The 16,567-nt window shown below is 34.1% G+C and overlaps 1 protein-coding gene across 1 annotated transcript; it reads left to right on the forward strand.

Moving 5' to 3' along the window:
• Positions 1 to 8,747: 8,747 nt before the first annotated feature.
• Positions 8,748 to 10,914, forward strand: LOC138328902 (52 kDa repressor of the inhibitor of the protein kinase-like). The gene is given in 2 exon segments (XM_069275618.1): positions 8,748 to 9,710; positions 9,712 to 10,914. Coding segments are annotated over 2 exon segments (1,263 nt in total). The 3' UTR covers positions 10,012 to 10,914.
• Positions 10,915 to 16,567: the final 5,653 nt, after the last annotated feature.

A 16,567-nucleotide genomic window follows, 5' to 3' on the forward strand; every position in this document is an offset into this window, starting at 1 on the left:
ACTGTTCCGCCCAGCGGTCCAAAGAACTGTTAAAATCGACTGTTAAAACGTGTTCTTGGACCTGAGTGACGTCACACCTACAATTCGTGACGTCAGTGCATTGTTTTGAGTCATTGGGTACAACAAAACAGTTATCATCTGGGTTTTCGGGTACCAGATGATTTGTTGGACCCTCACACAAATAATTTTTGCCCTCAATTCCAGTCATCAACAGTATAATATTTCTAATCAGGAAGCTATTAATGTCAAGAGGAGAATGATGAGAAAAATGTTTCCATGGGAGTATAGCAATATATAATTGACATATATTTAAATTATCTGTATGCTGACCTTGACGAAGTTAACTTAAACTGTTATACACTTTGTCAATAGTAACCATTAATTCACCTTAATTACAAACATTAATATCAATATTTGACAACTTTTGAAGCAAGAATGAATTACGTTAATCCAAAGGGCTTGTTCTTCTTTTAAAATATGTATTACTATGATATATATTATATAACTAAGTACATGTATGTATTACTATAATACATATATTGTATCACTAAGTATGTATTACTATGATATATATTATATCACTAAGTATATTGTATAAGTATGTATTACTATGATATATATTGTATCACTAAGTATATTGTATCACTAGGTATGTATTACTATGATATATATATTGTATCACTAAGTATGTATTACTATGATATATATTATATCACTAAGTATATTGTATCACTAAGTATGTATTACTATGATATATATTGTATCACTAAGTATATTGTATCACTAGGTATGTATTACTATGATATATATATTGTATCACTAAGTATGTATTACTATGATATGTATGATATATATATTGTATCACTAAGTATGTATTACTATGATATATATTGTATCACTAAGTATATTGTATCACTAAGTATGTATTACTATGATATATATTGTATCACTAAGTATGTATTACTATAATATATATTATATCGATTCTACTACTGCAAATTAGGTCAGTAAGCTTATGATAACAGCGATGGCCTTCTTTTGAGAACATCAGTATTGATTCAAAGTTGATTACAACATACAATGTATATTTCGATAGGGAAATCAATTCCATGATATACGCTCATCTAGGGTCAATATGTATGTACCATACAAAGGCTAATCTATAAACAATATGTACGCCAATTGGTTTTTCACGTGCATGTCTGTTCGTCTGCATTGCCATCAGACCCAAGGCTTCTGCCTCACGCTGACTCTTCGTCTAAACGTCCTAAATCATCGATCGCGTCCATTAATTCCATCATTGTCGCCAGCATCCCTCAGAGGGATCTGCATGCTACAACGTCATCGGGCCCGGTGCGTTCGACTAGCAAATATAATTGATCAATAGTGGGGTGCCATTTCTATTAACGTTTAAAACAATCATTTCATATTATATTACATCTATTTGTTGTGTTTCCTCAACTTAATTTGCCCCCGTTGTTCGGTATGTCATTGAAGAATGGGTACTGGGGAAAAATCATATTACTTCAATTTTCTTCACTGCAAATCGCACACAACTTCCTGTCCCAGAATATGGTAAGAGAAGAAGATGGCGTGCTCTGTCTCAAGCGGGCGCTTCTCAATCGGACCCGACAGGAGTTGTCTACGTTACTGATATCCGAGAACAAGCGTTCTGCTGACGCTGACTTAGACCGATCATTCGTCTACATTATTCAAATCTGAGAAATGATAAATCACAGAAAATTGTGGTACTTTGGTCAAATTATATCATAATTGTGAATAAAATGATTGTGGATTTCTAAATGTCGTGATCATGAAGGTCAGTCCTTCTTTCAATACAAACGGCACATGGTGAATATCGGCGTCAGCAGACGCTTGGAATCACGTACAATTTTGTGCAAGATCATTGGATTGGAATGTGCTTTCTATCATAGCCTCGTAAACTAATCAAACATACTTTGTATAAAGTGTATCGTGACTACAAGCTATTGATAGGCATTAACTGTTTATTTTTTGTTGTTGAATCAATTTGTCTATTCATATATCGTAATTGAGTGTTAAATAGCTTAACAAATGTTTCGGGTACTCAGCCTATTGTATAATGTGTACTTTTTTATCTGATGCATAATGTACTTGTTTAGATTATTGTTTTTAAAATGACAACAGTAATAGGTTTAGCTTGCTTGTAACAAGTAATTTCATTGGTGTTATCGGTCCATGATATAAAAAATGACATCACCGTTTATAAAGTTATATTTGATTAGTTAGATTTGATTAAATAACGGAGCGTAATAATTTCTAATAGAAAAAAAGTTCATCAATGAAAGTGGAATTACAGGTAAAAGGAATGATAAGGATAAACTTGAATATATTTTTATGTTATGGATATATACCACAAAAATATCGCAGTTTATTTAATGTACACTCATATATATATTGAGAATCAATATTAACAATACTCGCATTCATATTCGCATTGGCTTCCTTTGCTTGCTTGGATTTTTGGAACCTTTTCTTTTTTTAGTTTTTTTCCCTTGTGATAGTTATGTTAAAATTGTTATAATTTTGTTTCCTTTGTGACCATTAGAAATAGTGTTGGATGTAATACTGTTTTACTTTGCAGATGGAAACTGTATAATTGATAGATTTTGTGGGTGTACCATTTTGCGATAAGTTCTTCAACACGTGACATGGGGTGATATTAAACCATAAATATTAAGGATTTTAACGCGAATTTAGCGAAATTAAAATCCCCATATTTTCAACAACTATACAATAAATATCAGTTCTTGATTTTAGGTAACGTTGTTTTAAAAATATTGGTCATGTAACTTATATATCGGTGTTAACATTTAAAAAAAAAACATCTATTAATCTGTGAGGAAAAACGGTATAAAGCTAGTATATTAATAATCCGAAATAAAAGGCCAAAATAGATTCAAAGTAAAATCAAAATCATTTCTATGGAATATATATTCAGCCACTATAGGGCCTTCTTCAGTCCGAAATAACACTAACACAACGTGTTAATCTGTAGATAACCAATGGTTTTGTGAATTTGGAAGTAAAATGGCATGAATAACAAACTCATCAATGGAGCTATCAATGAAATACCATTCGACAATCTTTTTAAGAAATTAGTATTTGCTAAATATGCGTATACTTAAATTTTTATCTTTAATTTACAGACTAACATTGATTTGAGTGTAGGTTCGCCGTTACCGTGTACATCGATCCTGTTATAGGTAACACAGTAAGGTTAATCTTAATCGCCCTCAGGTCATTGTGGTGATTTTAAATTCAATTCCAATTAAATAAGCTTGCCGGGTATCGGTGATACCATCTGTCTCCCTGATGTAAACGTACTGGAATGCCCTGGCTAGGACAACAGGTCTTGACCTCTGGTCAGCAGCTATATACCGACCAACCCAGGTCAAATATTTAATTAATTTGCCCCAAGGCAAGTATGCATGATATATTATATATAAGTTACCATGGATGAGGACCGTTTATATCGATGAAATTCAATCTTTGTGCCTATTGATAAATATTTAGTATAAGATATGAAATAGAGAGAATTACATGGCAACAACGCAGCCAAGCGAAGGAAATAAATAACACAAAAATCTTTTTGTTTTTGGTTTTAAAATATTTTGCATTAAATTAATTTATTAGTAATTATTTCTTAATATCCATTGCTTTGTCTTAAATTAGGTTTCAGAATAAGTTTTGTTATGTTTCTGTTTTTATCTGTGTATGTAAAATATGATTTGATTATATCGTGGTATAGAAAGATGCTCGCCTGGCGACTGCCACCAGATTGTCTTATGACGTGATGGCCAAGGTTGACTTTGGATGTCGTCGATGAATCTGAGAACGCTTTCTGATTTGGAACATGTTGTTCTACTCGGGAGACTATGTACATCAAAATCAATCAATAATCAGGGTGAATGAGTACTGCCAATAGAAGTTAAGTTTATTTACTGATACAGGAATTAAGTAGTCTCAGAAATCCCCTTCACCAGACTCCAAAATAATAATATATTAAATAGACCAATGCATATGAAAATGACCTTGAAATTATTTCAGATCTATAATTATAGTTAGAGTTCGTTCCTAATTTAGCAAATGCTTATCTAGTCTGTTTTCAAAAACAGTGCTAATACAACATTTCCGGGGAAGCTTGTTCCATCATTTTACAATTCTAAAGGCAAAACAGTTCTGACGAATGTCCAATCTGGAATGCTGTGGAAATACTTTCAATGGGTGTGACCTAATTTTCTGTCTGTGTGACACATTTAAATAAGTCTGTTGCACAGTTATCCTGTACATTACTTGTTATTTTAAATCATATCGGCTCTAAATCTTCTATACCTCAAAGTTGGTAATTGGAGTTTCCGTAGTCGATCTGGATATAATGAATAGCCGAACCTAGGTACCTTTATGCATGTGTTTCGTTGCTTTTCTCTGTCATATCAATATGATTTTGATTTAAGGTATGCCACACACTATTTGCATATTTAAGACGAACTAACTAGCGATTTATTTTATTGTATATTGCCGGTCAAGTAATACCACATCCTCGATACTCCAGGGGTTCCGATCACTTTCGATCTCTACACCCCTGGACTATCTCATAGTAAAACTGGAGGCAACAGAATAGAACAGGTAATTTAGTCATTTGATGTACATTAAAAGAGCCGTATAACGGTACACTGTGGTTGACTGTGTGGCTTAGATGTTAGGCGTCGCTCTCTCTGTAGTCTTCAAAGGAAATTTTTGCTAGCCTGTGATTGGTCAAATGTTTTCCGCTGAGCTGCCTTCAATTTCACTATGAGATAGTCCAGGGGTGTAGAGATCGTAAGTGATCGGAAGCCCTGGAGTATCGAGGATGGTAATACCACAGCCTTGTTAATAAGAATGTTTCATCATGTTTTTATCGACATAATTACATATATACGCGGTTTAATTAAAACATTTAATCTCTACCCTTGAAAAAGAAAAAAAAAGTTTTTTTGTTCTGTTTATATTAATTTTATTCGTGAAAGAGTCCGTGTTGTTCGAGTGGTTAAGATATACTGACATGCAACTACTCTTCCATCACCTCTGGGTCGCGAGTTCGAATCTCAAGTCGGGCAGTTGCCAGCTATTGATTGCTTATTGGTGGTTTTTCTCCGGGTTTTCCGGCTTTCCTCAATCCCCTAACCTAACATGTCCTTGAATGATCCTAACGGTCTACAGGACGTTAAATAACCTAACAAATCCAATCTATGCCTCACATTCTACCTCTGCCCCAGACGTGACTCTGTCATATGCACTAACCCTCATATCTCATTTCCTATTATGTATTTGCTATTTTGTCTCTAAAACAAGAATTCGTTGTTCATTCAAGTATGCTCTTGTTGATTTGTTTCATGTGTTATCCATATGCAGGAAACTCCAATACCGCCATCGCCATAAAAATACAGCATAACGCGAAATATAAAATTCATACATATATCCACATCGACCCTTCATTGCCTCAATTAATAGACTTAATGTGAACGTAATAGTGTAACATTAATGTGCCAATTAAATATCTTCCATCTCACCTCTTCTAATTAAATAATTACAATAACATTTTTCATGGAACAATAAGAACGTAGTACAAACAAATGATATCCCTTATAGTTATCGTGAAAAAGAAGTCCTGCAGACAGACCACGCTATCCGGTTTGGAACGCATATAATTAAAGCGGGTACGGAAATTCAAATGTAGGAAAATACCAAATTTGAGTATGAATTTTAAATCATCTTATCGAAAAGCTGGTATATATAGTTATGCAAGGTAACGTTTCTCGATTTCTTTATCTACAAAATGCCAGCGACATTCTGATTCCACAACAAAATACTAAATATCTGTATTATTCCTTTCTAAACAATGTTGCAGACAAAAAGTGTAATTTGGATATTTTTTAGCAATACCGCTATAAATATTACTAGTTTTTGAATACAAGATGTCATAATATATGTTGTGAAACATATCCTTCAGGCTGATATAGAAAACTTCATTTATATGGTGAATTTCCAAAGACAACCTGCAAAATTGAATTTTTTGTTATATAACTATTCACAATCATTTTGTACGTATAATCAATTTTTTGCGATAAAAATTAAAGAGACTTACATATATATATGTGTGAAACAACCATGTAAATTGACAAATATAATCTCTAAACACTATCTAAACAAGCACTAGTGTATGTAGCACAAAACATAACAACCAAAGGGACAAATACTACTTGGCCTCAATTGAATTTAAGAAACAAATGACACACTTAATACATGTAGACAATATGGAGAGAAAATTTATCTTAACCAGATGTCGGAGTATGAGGACAAATGATCAATCGGCATGATCATTTGTTCCATAAATGGCGGCCTGGGGGGACAGGAGATTGGGAAGATAACAACCAAATATTAACATGATCTTTAAAACCTTTAATAGATGTGGACAAATTGATTGACTACCTACATTATCATGTTTGTCGGGAATTGATCTGTTCACATATTGCACAGTGTCCGAGAAAAGTTGGACCCTATATATATTGTATCGCACACTTAAACGTGGTGCATTAATTGTAGAGACACTCCGTTAAAAAAGGATGTTCAATGTATTTTCTAAAAGAAGCGCTACACTTTGTGAATGTTTTCAGAATGGATGGATGGGTGACGCGTCTGCTATGAGATAAGTAACCGTTACCGTCGTTACAATAGCGGCATGTGTGTCGTGTTATCGTATGGAAGATCGACATTAAAATAATAATAAAATCCTAATCAAAAATTAAATTAAAGAGAACAATGAAAAAAAAAATATGTCAACTTCTAAAGATGTAATCGAGTTACGTAATGCATGAGAATAAGTATTACCGTCATACAAATCTAGGTCATAGACAATTGTCATACAAATTAAGGTCACAGTGACAATTGTCATATACAAATCTAGCTCACAGGGGGCAATCGCCATGCAAATCTAGGTCACAGACAATTGTCATACAAATTTAGCTCACAGGGGGCAATCGCCATACAAATCTAGGTCACAGACAATTGTCATACAAATTTTGCTCACAGGGGGCATTCGCCAAACAAATTTAGGTCACAGACAATTTCCATACAAATCTAGGTCACAGACAATTTTCTTACAAATCTAGCTCACAGGGAAAATTGTCATACAAAACTAGTTCGGACACACACCATACACATTTAGGTCAAATCAGGGTCAGGTTAACACTAATATACGGATAGCAATACAACTCATATAAACATATAATTAATCACCATGATTTTTTTAATTAATACCAAACGACTTCTCTGATTTATTTATATATACAAATGCATGTGTGTGTGTGTCTGTGGGTCTGTAAACCCATGTACACCGTTTTTGATAATGTTTGGTTCTTCCAAATATCTAAATTATGTCAAAATATTCTTGTTATTGTTTACAAACTTCCTGTATGACGATGGTGGGTAGTGATGCCGATAAAAACTTCTAAAAAATCATTTTTTATATGAATCTTATATGTTAAATCACGATCATGATCATACTAAGCATTACTCTCTTTTTCCAGTTTTATTGGGTGCGAATCTAGTATTCGCCTGTGTTAATGGCTTTTGCCAATAATTGGCTATTATTTTTTGTAGTCCCAGACACAGGCGGAATCACTAGATTATGTACCCATTAAAACTAAAAAAACTTAAAAAAAGTATTAGTGGCTTACTAGTCTGTTTTCTTTCATATCTACGGGTGTAATACTGGCTGGTCTAGGGCAACACACTCATGTCGCCTGAGGCTGTATTGCATGGCTACCCGTGCAATAAAGCGTCGTGACGTCACGGCGTCAACGAAATCTCTATTTCCTCGGTAAAATTTTAACATCTTTTTCACAAATATGACTGGTTTTACTTTAAAAGATGCAAACAACGGAATTTGTGTTGAAAATATCACATATTTTTTCTTGTATGGACAATTGACTTCCAGTCTTGGATTTCTTCGAATTTATTTCAAAATGTCGGGATATTATAGTTGTAAAATTGCAATAAAACGTCAAGGTATGAAAGGAAAATACTCTTTCATAAGTGGATATGAAGAATAGGGATATTCTACCCGAGGGTCACAAAATGTTGCAAAACCTCTTTTGAATATCCCTATCCTTCATATCCACATATGAAAGAGTCTTATAATATTACATAACTAATTACTATCTTACTACTATAATATTATTCTGTCTATTAATGAATTATTTCCTTTACACAATCATATTAAACATATAATATCAATATGAAATTTATTCCCAACCAAATCTGTTTAATTAAGATGTTGTTTAATCAGCTTAATACATGTATATAATTTTATTTTCTGGCTAGGAAAGGGCTTATGCCCAATCCTTTTGGTGTATTCAATACAATTGGTCGAAATGAAAAAAAAAATGAAAAATCACCATGAAAACGTATCAGGTTATATTATTTCGTGACCTTGAACTATCAGTTACGGTGTCCGTTATAATCACTTCCCGTTTTGTTATTCCTTAGCCTTTGATTAAAATTACTAAACCCAGCTGATTAGGTTAGCTCCTAGTATCATCTTCCTACTAGTTACCCCAGGTAACTGATTTTTCAACCTAGAGCAGGGATTTGTATTTCCTCGGAGGTTCCGAGGTGACAAGTCGTTGCAGGTTTCAGTTGATAAAGCCTGGGCTGCAGATCATAGGATGGATTGCGAGAGTCAAAAGTGCGAGAAAACAAAAGGTGTTGGACCAAGAATTCAACAACAGTACCCAAAGGCTCTCCCGTTTTGGTGTACAGCTCATCAATTGAATCGTTGTATTGTACAGGCCTGTACCATCCCAGCTGTACGAAACATGATGAGTACTGCAGACCAGGTGGTTCGATTCTTTGAGTTTTCTCCCAAAAAGCAAGACTGTCTTGAGGAAGCTATCAATGCTTTGGAGTTGCCTGAAAAAAAGCGCCACAAACTCAAAGAGTTATGTAGAACCAGGTGGGTTGAGCGCCATGATGCCTTTGATGTCTTCATTGATTTTCTACCTGCTACAGTGGAAACTTTGGAGATGTACGCCAAATTGCCGAATACCAGGACACCAGGAGCTGCTGATGCCTCGTCACTTTTGAACTCTGTTTGCACCTTTGATTTTCTAGTGTGTTTAATCATTGTACACAGATGTCTTGGATATTTGAGGGGACTGTCTAAATCACTTCAAGAGCGTACACATGATGTTGGTCGAGCCCTGAAGAATGTGACATTGGTGAAGGCATCTCTACAGTCCTGCAGAGATGACATAGACAATGTACACCAAGAATGGTTCCAAGAAGCTGTGGCCTTAGCAGAGGAATTGGACATACCAATTTCTAAACCAAGAACTTGTGGTCGCCAGTCGAAAAGAAACAATGTTCCAGCACAGTCCCCAGAAGATTATTATAGAAAATCTATCAGCATTCCAGTGCTCGATCATCTTCTGGAGGAAATGAAGACACGCTTTACCAGTTTGCACCAGAGAGCAGCCCTGGGATTGATGCTAGTTCCTTCAGAGCTGGATGAGAGAAACATCGATATCGGTGCCTTGACTGAATTCTTTGGAGATGATCTTCCTTCTTCGAGGACATTGGAGGCAGAGATGCGACAGTGGAAAATATTTTGGAAGGAAAATCCAGAAAAAACCTTCTTCCATCTCTGCCACCATCAAGGCTTGTGATAAAGATTTCTTTTCGAACATTCACACCATTCTGAAGATATGTGGAACCTTTCCGGTGACAAGTTGTGAGTGTGAGAGAAGTATTAGTTGTCTACGACTTCTCAAAACCTATCTGAGATCAACTATGGGACAGGATAGACTTAGTGCTCTTGCACTGATGTTTATCCATAGGACAGTGAATGTGAGGGTCACTGACATTGTGACAGAATTTGCCAGGAAACACCCAAGGAGGATGCAGGTCCCAAATATTCTGTTTGAGGAATAGACTTGTACACTAGCAATAGGTGATCATGATGATAGTGTTATGAAGTATTATTTTATGAAAATAGTAGCTATTAATGTGATATTAGTTTCACATCAACCTTATGGTTTGTAGTATGTTCATGGTAATGTACACTATTTGCAATATTTTTAAGTCTATGATTTACTGCAATAGTAGCTAATATGATGATAGTATTGGTTCTTTTTTTTACAATGTTGTTGATGTATAAAAGTATATAATGCTAAGTCTTATGACTTACTGCAGTAGTGCCTAATGTGATAGTAGTACTAGCTATAGTGTTGATATATAAATTATTGGTTTCATATTTTGAATTTTATTAACAAGTTTTTTTTAAATTATAAGATGTAGGACTCAAATAATTCATAAGAATATGTCATTAATAATGCAATATATATGTAAGTTTAAAAGTCTTTCACAATTCTAGTCTTGTAAGTGATGATCATTGTTTTTTTTTTTAAAATAACAATTGATTTTACATACCGGTACATGAAGTCAGAATATAATTTGTATGTTGATAAAGGTTTCTTGTTGTTATTTGTTGAATAAAACACTTAGAGAGTGTTCTTGGCTACAAGCTATAACATCTTTACATTGTCTTTTCACTAAGTTATATACTGACAATGCCATTGAGATTTCACTCTGATAGAAAGAAATTTTTATCTCAAATTTTTCCAAGATGTGATATATACAGTGTTCATGTAAAACTGTGAAAATGAATTAATGTCTCTCAGACTTTTTGTCACTTTTATAAGCAGTATAAGACTTTATGCTAAGATCTTAGAATAATAGCAGAATTAATTCTCAATGGCATCATATGGGAAAAAATCCAATCGAAATTTTTTTTCTCAAATTGTGCCCCCCCTGCACACCAAGACCTGGATCCGCCCCTGCTGTTATGGATTGCGAGAGTCAAAAGTGCGAGTTGTGATTTGCAAATTTCAATGAATCTCGATGACCGTTTGGCGATGAATTTTGAATGAGAATCCCGGCTTATCTCCACCATCAAATGACAGAAGCCATCGTTCAGACGCCGAACAAAACAAACCAAATAACGTTCCATGTAGATATGTCTAATGGTCATAGACGATAATTGATGGCTGATGAGTAGCGCTGACCATGCTGTGTCGTGAGAGGTACCCACCGAGCTGTCAATTAAATGTCGGTCACGTATCTTAGTACAGAAAGACCAAACGCAGCATCTACACCATGTAGTAGTAGTGTTATACAGTTAATGCAATGAAGTTTTAAAAACATGCGCGATGAAAAGCCAATCGGAACCCAGGGCGATTGGAAACGAGGACGCCGTATGTGTTTACATAAACGATAAACAACTGGTTTGGAGTTTATTACATGTTCTTTTTTTCATTGTGAAACATACATACCGTTATCGACCCAATTTTATTTATGCCTTGGCAATTGAAATTGAGGCCTCAAAAATGGGGAGTGGTACTTATAGGGACATTGGCGAATATGGTGTATAATGTATAATGAAACTATCAAATGGTATTTTGTTTTTTTTTTCTTTTTTAGACAACCTAAACACAAATGTATGAAAGAATCATTAGGGCTAACTGATAGCTGAGAATCAAATTACTTGCTAAGATGTTATCATGTCCTGCATACAGGCGAAAACGTGGTACAATAAAATAACATGTTTATTATATAAAAGGAGAACAAAGAATAAATAGAAACATCCATTTCATTTGGATTTCACACATTCTACTTTTTTTCCGACATATATAAAGATCATAATATATATACCGGGAAAATTATTGATTCTTTAGTTTCATTCTCATTAAAATTTGTTTCGTACGATTGCGTTGTCATGCATGATTTGTTTACAAGAATACACAAGTAGCAGTATATTATATATTTGTCAATCAGATAAAACTTCAGATACATTGTATGCAATTCTTTTTGTAGTAGCCTTCCTAACTTCATCCGTCATTTTTTAATTTATTAATCTCAATTAGGAATACTCGAATACGAGTCAGTTCTAGCCAAGCTCATTGCAATGGTCTAAACACATCTTATAATTTGAATCATTGTGAAACAACTTTTAAAGTTCTTACCAGATTTCAGAGTGATACAAATAAAAAGGCAAATGGAATACTGGAATATTTTATTTTTTATTTCGAACAATCAGTTGAAACGTCGTTGGCAAAGATTCCTTTCCAAAATTGAGTAATGCACAAATTAAGATGAATGCATGCCATTTTTATATGAACCTACATAGCACAGATTATGAGTTAGGAAGGCTACTACAAAACGTTGGTGATGTATTGATTCGATATGTTTTAACAATGTTTTCCTTTACAGAATAGATCGTATCGTAAAGCTACACAATAAATGAATCTTACTTTTTAAAATGTCAATATAAGTAAACATAATCACTTGATACAACTTAACATTGTGCTACGAACCTCAGTTATTTCTCGAGTCATTTTTGTGTAGAAATACGTGACCTCCTTTATAAAATATTCTTGTTGCTAACTATGATCTATAATATCAGTGGAGCTTCTCATAGTTCTCCTAACGGCACTTCATCTTGCATATCAAATTACAACAAGTGCTTGCATTATCTAATATAGTTTACCATGAACAGTAACTAAAGTCATTGGCGAAATGAGTTTTCGATAAAAATTCCAAATATTCACCTTTTTATTATGTGTTTGACATTTGGTCCATACATGTACATGTATCTCTTCCCTACGGTTTGGTTTTGGATTTGGTTTATTTGTTAAAGAACTGAGCTTATTTATTTGAGACCTGAACATTGTTTACACCATTTTTAAGGCAATATTAGAATAAATTGCCTTTCCCTGTGTTGTATTACGAACAAACAAAATAATGTCCCTTATATTTATGTATCGTTACATGTTATCAAAGAGTATTTCCTTACAAGCCCCTAAAATAGATTTGGCTGCAGAACATGTGTATAAATAATGTCGTTAAGCAGAGTTTGTTTGTTTCCTAGCACGTGATGTGTAGTCTCGTCCATCACGCTCCCGCCACATACTCCATCTGCGCGCCGTCTAGTGGCTAAATGTTTAAACTAAATTCTCTAGTTGTTTTTCTTCCGATTTGTGTAAGTTAATAAATCTTCTGTAAAGGAGGTAGAATGGGCATCGAATTAGGAGCGCGATCCGGCGATCAATAAGCGAGATTGTTGCGGAATTACAGCTATTTGTTCCCGGCGCTGTCTGCCTAGCACTTATGACATTTATACTATAAGCTAATTTGGCGGTCATTATCAGACGATGGCGGTGCGATGCCGTCTACGATACCCAGCCTAGCCGGGACGCTATAATATCGGGGATCCAATACGTCCGAGGGGTCGATCTTTCTGGGTAACGGCCCAGACCAAGGATAGTAGATACTCTTCGCACTGATTAAGTCATCTCCGCCCACATACAGAAGAATCAAAAGCTTTTTACTATCCGGCATATTGCTTTTGATGGATGTGATATCGACTGGACACATATTTACAAATTACCTTACTACGAACCATAAATAAACCTTAATCATATTGACTCCGTCCGCACAGAACTTTTTTGAAATCCCTGCCTTTACGTCTTATAACATTGTATACTGAAGAATTTGATATATTTCTTAGCATTAAGAAAGGTAAACTAAGGGAAGAATACTTACATATGTATATTACGTAATCTTTAAACATTTTTATGATAACATTTATATCAAATATAAATTAAACGATTGTGATAGCATTATACAAAAAATCACTTTAGATAAATTCATAAGATTTGATGGAGGGATATCAGAATATATCTAATTTTATAAGGTTTAGCTTATATGTAAATATCCCAAAGGTGTTGGGTATATTTTCTTCTTAGTTTGCAAATATATTCACACCAACTCTTCTTTGGTTATAAAATCTTATTTTCATTTATAATATTTTGTTTCATAATCTATCGGTATTGCCTGGTTCGACTTTTACATAGTTTCTGATGTGTTGGATCCACTGTACTCTATTTAAAAGTAACTCTTACTTCACCCTGACTAGATGCCTCGTGAGTATTTGTGGTCAGTCAATTTATGAACTTCAATGCATCAATATAATGTAAAGGTTGAAATATTCGCGGTGTGGAAATTTTCGATTGCTTTGCTTTCATTTAATGCCATTGAATATATATACGCGCGTACATATCAACAGTTGACATTTTGACATGGGATGTACAACGCGAAAATCATCACACCTCGAACAGTGTCAGGTTGTCTTATAGCGAAAATACCCGCACGCTAATATTTACACTCAGTACCGAAAATAGATATTAAGAAAAAGTAGAACAATGCGATGATTTATTTAAAAGTAATATGATCATAAATGATTACAAACAACGAAATTGTTAAGTGTAGTCCAGGACTTGGTAATGCACAGAATACTTACATACATGTACTTACCTGTAATACCACGTTGACACCAAACCAATATATTGACAATGAACTACGATGTGTACCTAATTGTCTCGCATCCTTTATAAAGACACTGCACAATCTTCTAGTTCTGTTCTCGATATATCGAAGATTTTTCATAGTTCTGAATTGAAATTTCGAGATTTTTTTTTTTTTTTTTTTTTATTTTGCCTTACCTAGGAGTGTGATTTTTTTACTTAATTTAACGAGTTTTCTTATCAGTGACTACCGCGTTCTACATAATACACGAATAAACTTTGCTTTTCATTTGGATAAATTTTATAGTTGAAAATAATACCATCAATACACAGAACGGAACTTTAGACAAATATTGCATTGGTATAGTAACTTTGACAGAATGTATGTAAACGAAGACGAGGCTGGACCAGTTGCCGAGTGGTTAAGACAATCCGACAAGCCTTCCTCATCTTGGTCTGTTCGGAATACAATGTGGGACAGTACTGATCGCTAGTCAGTGGATTTTTTTGTGGTACTCTGGCTTTTCCCCATCGTCCTAAATCTGACACGTGCTTAAATGATTCTGGATGTTGATAGCACCTTAAACTAATAAATCCAAATAAACCAATGTAAGAGAAGTATCGTTGTTTTATTTGGATAACAACAAGTTTTCGTCATTCAACATTATAAGTCCATTTATTATAGAATTAGCCTATCATTTATTCAAGAATTCTGTTTGATTCGATGAAATATAACGTTGTTTTTTTGTTTTGGGGTTGTTTTTTTATATGATGATACACTTAACATGTGAATTGGTACATTGAACACAAACACAATACATAAGTAACTACTGAAACAAATCAATCCTGATGATTACTTTGGTACTTTTTTCAGTTCAAGATCTACTATTTTAGTTACAGCAGCTAGACTATTTCAGTTCCAGCTCTACTATTTACTATTTCATTTCCAGCGATACTTTTTCACTTCCAGCTATACTATTTACTATTTCCAGCTCTACTATTTCAGTTCCAGCTCTACTATTTACTATTTCAGTTCCAGCAATACTTTTTCTCTTCCAGCTATACTATTTCAGTTCCAGCGATATTATTTCAGTTCCAGCTATACTATTTCAGTTCCAGCGATACTATTTCAGTTCCAGCAGCTATACTATTACAGTTTCAGCTGTATGCACAAATATGTCTCATGGATCATTTTAGGGAAATAACAACAAGATCATCACGAAAATAATCGATATAAATAGCATCTTCAGCTAACCATTGAACGGTATCTATACTTAAATAAAAGACTTCTATATCCAGACAAGAATAGTGTATATTGCTGATAAATCCTTTTGCCATCAGAACCGGAGATTGATATCTGTTTTTACGAAAAGTTCAATGATTTATAGACCATATGCCGCATTCTCATTAGCTTTAGTGAAATGATTTATCATCGATAATAATAAAAAATGAAAGGATAATTGTTACGTGTGATGAAAAATCCTCAAGGTGCCAGGTTAATTTGTATTATTGATTCCAATTCCATCTTCTGATTAATGTGATACCGAGAAATAAGGAATTAGTACCACTAAAGGTTCCAATATCTTTTTTTATGTTTTATATACAATCAAATAAAAGTGATGAATGAATAATACTAGTTAACTTGATAATCGGACAACAAGGATTTTGGTGCTTCAGATTTCACGAACATTTTGTTTGGTTTATGCAAATGTCACACATGAGATTCGAACTAGCGACCCGGAGGTATACGGCCCCTTTCACTAATAAGTAATAAACAAAAAATCGAGCTTTTATTGTTTCTAATGTTTTTCTATAATTAGTCGATCAGAGTTTAGAAGTAGATTTTGGAAACTGCCATCTATTTCCTTATACTAAATTTTATTGTGTCCAATCGATATATGCGCTGCCCTATTTCTAATCGAACTTTTAAGTTTAATGTCATTGTACTATATACAGTTACATGCACATACAATACTATAAAGTGGCCGGCTATCTCTACCATATGTGACAATAACACTTAGTACCAATGTCTACATATGTTACTATAGTAACACAGTAATGACCACTGAATACCCTGTACCCTAGAGACCATGGGCAATCCTGGAGATATAGGAAACATACGTCGG

The sequence above is a fragment of the Argopecten irradians genome, chromosome 8, assembly GCF_041381155.1.
Source record: "Argopecten irradians isolate NY chromosome 8, Ai_NY, whole genome shotgun sequence".
Lineage (NCBI taxonomy): Eukaryota > Metazoa > Mollusca > Bivalvia > Pectinida > Pectinidae > Argopecten > Argopecten irradians.